Consider the following 2,500-nt stretch of genomic DNA (forward strand, 5'->3'; position numbering starts at 1 on the left):
AATCTACAAGAGGCGGTTGTATTTAATCCACCAGAAGACACGGGGGAAACATTCGCCATCTGCTTCGCAAATATTACACCAAGTAGGCAAATTGCTGCTGCTGCTGCTGCTGCTGCTGCTGCTACTGCTGCTGCTACTGTATTCTTATCTTTATTTATTTTATTTATTTTTTTATTTATTTATTTATTTATTTATTTTATTTATTTATTTATTTTATTTATTTTATTTATAGAGGAGACAATAGAAGAATTAAAGATGTTAAGAAGAAAAGACGAAGCAAATAGACATACTATTACCGTCTCTCTTTATGAAGGTTAGTCTCTCCTTATTTATTTATTTATTTATTTATTTAATTTAATTAATTAATTAATTAATTAATTTACTTATTTATTTATTTATTTATTTATTTATTTATTTATTTGTTTTTTTTTCTTTCTTAGGGAGCTTCTCTGATGTATCTGCATTAGAGGCATTCGCAGCCCAATGTGCAGCAGCAAAGAAAGGTAAATAAATTAAATAAATAAATAAATAAATAAATTAGTTAATTAATTTAATTAATTAATTTAATTAATTAACTAGTTAATTTAATTAAATAAATTAATTAAATACATTTATTTTTCTGTGTCTATTTGTGGTGTACAGACACCCCAGGATTTGTATTGATGCAAAAGGCGCCAACAATAGCAAGAATAACAGCAGAAAAACAATTAAAATAAATAAATAAAATAAATAAATAAATAAAATAAATAAAATCAATAAATAAATAAAATGAATAATAATGCCTTGAGGCAATAACTGCAGCGGGCATATCTGTGACCTTGTATGGACAGCAGCAATGCAGCAGCAGCAGCAGCAATCCAGCAGCAGCAGCAGCAGCAATGCAGCAGCAATGCAGCAGCAATGCAGCAACTGTTATAGCTGCTGAGGATGTTGCTGCACTAACGCTTCCTTTGTACTTGTTGCGCTGCTACTGAACAGACAGCGAGCGCTGCAGCAGCAGCATTATCCATAAATGCAGCAGCAGCAGCAGCAGCAGCAATGCAGCAGCAGCAGCGGCAATCAATACACAGCAGGCATGAGAAGAAGGGCTAGTAGTAGTAGTAGTCGTATAGCAGCAGCAGCAGCAGCAGCAGGAGCTGCTGCTGCTGTTGTTGTTGTTATTAAGGAGGCTTATAAAGGAAGAGGGTATTATGTATACATAAGGGGCTCTTTTTTTTTTTTTTACCCTTTGTTTATGTTTATATTTATATTTATGTATATTTATATTTATATATATATTTATATTTATATATATTTATATTTATTTATATTTATATATTTATATATTTAAATATTTAAATATAAAAAAAAAACAATTCTTGTCGCAATAAAAGGAAGAAAACATAATTTGGGGTGTATAGGCAGCTCATGTTGTCTATATATAAATAAATAAATAAATAAAAGGAAGGAGTATATAAATGCAGCAAAAAAGAAAAAAAAAAGTTATTTTTATTTAAATAAACATTTATTTAAATTATTTATTTAAATGTTTAGTATTGTTTATTTATTTATTTATTTATTTATTTTAGTCTTTCTTGTTCTTTTTTTTTAATATTGTTATTTATATACAATTAGGTGTATATACTAGTCAATATATAGGCATATAGATATATAGGCATTATATAAGAAAAAATAAATAAATAGCCTCTTTTTCCTCTCTTATTGGGGGGATTTAGTTAGTAGTTAAAGGCAAGGAAAGAAGGTTATTATAGTAACAATACACAGCAGCAAAGGAGGAGAAGTAAAAGAGGAGTTTGTATGTTATTTATTTTAGTTGCATGCACGCATGCGCATGCATGCACGCATGCAGAATGGAGGGAAAGGGGGGAGTGGGGGGAATATATTTTAAAGCATAAATACACAGTATACGAATTATTATACAAATATTTATTATTTAAATTAAATAATTTAAATATAATTGTTAAAATACTTAATTATTAATGCTAAATAGTTAGAAGAAAAGAAAGATCCTCCAGCTGTAGCGAGCAGCAGCAGCAGCTGCTGCTGCTGTTGTTGCTGTGCTGCATGCATGCAATAAGCCAGGAGGAGTTACAGGGCATTAAAAGGCATCATTTTGCTTGTTTTTGCGATTATAATTATCTTATTATTAAATAAAATTAAATTAAATGATAAATAAAAGGAAATTATATTAAAAATCATTTGCCTGTGAAGAAAATAAGGTGTACAGACACCGCAGATAGTTCTTGCACGACGACGGCATTTCTTTCCTTCAGCAGGAGGAAGAAAATATTGAATAACTGATTTAAATAATTGAATTTTCTTATTTTTTATTCTTTAATTAATTAATTTATATTCTTTTTATTCTTTTTATTGCATTTATTCCCTTAAAGTGTTATATTTTCCTTCCTGTTCCCCCTTTTTTCCTTGCCGTCAAACGGCAGGAAGTTGAATTGAATTGCCGAGGGTTTGGCGGTTATTTCTCCTCCTTTTCTTTTCTTTT

The 2,500-nt window shown here is 29.5% G+C and overlaps 1 protein-coding gene across 1 annotated transcript in view; it reads left to right on the forward strand.

Annotated features, from left to right (window-relative positions):
* EMWEY_00038410 (hypothetical protein, conserved) overlaps window positions 1-716 on the forward strand; it is a gene marked incomplete at both ends in the record, with an annotated part of 3,548 nt that extends 2,832 nt beyond the window's left edge. Inside the window, 4 exons of the mRNA XM_013482334.1 lie at window positions 1-82; window positions 233-313; window positions 441-503; window positions 643-716. The exon at window positions 1-82 is cut by the window's left edge and continues 3 nt beyond it. Coding sequence (XP_013337788.1) covers window positions 1-82; window positions 233-313; window positions 441-503; window positions 643-716 — 300 coding nt within the window. The remainder of the gene's footprint in view (window positions 83-232; window positions 314-440; window positions 504-642) is intronic.
* Between the last annotated feature and the right edge of the window lie 1,784 nt (window positions 717-2,500).

Source organism: Eimeria maxima, genomic scaffold, assembly GCF_000499605.1.
Source record: "Eimeria maxima Weybridge genomic scaffold, Emw_scaff593, whole genome shotgun sequence".
NCBI lineage: Eukaryota > Apicomplexa > Conoidasida > Eucoccidiorida > Eimeriidae > Eimeria > Eimeria maxima.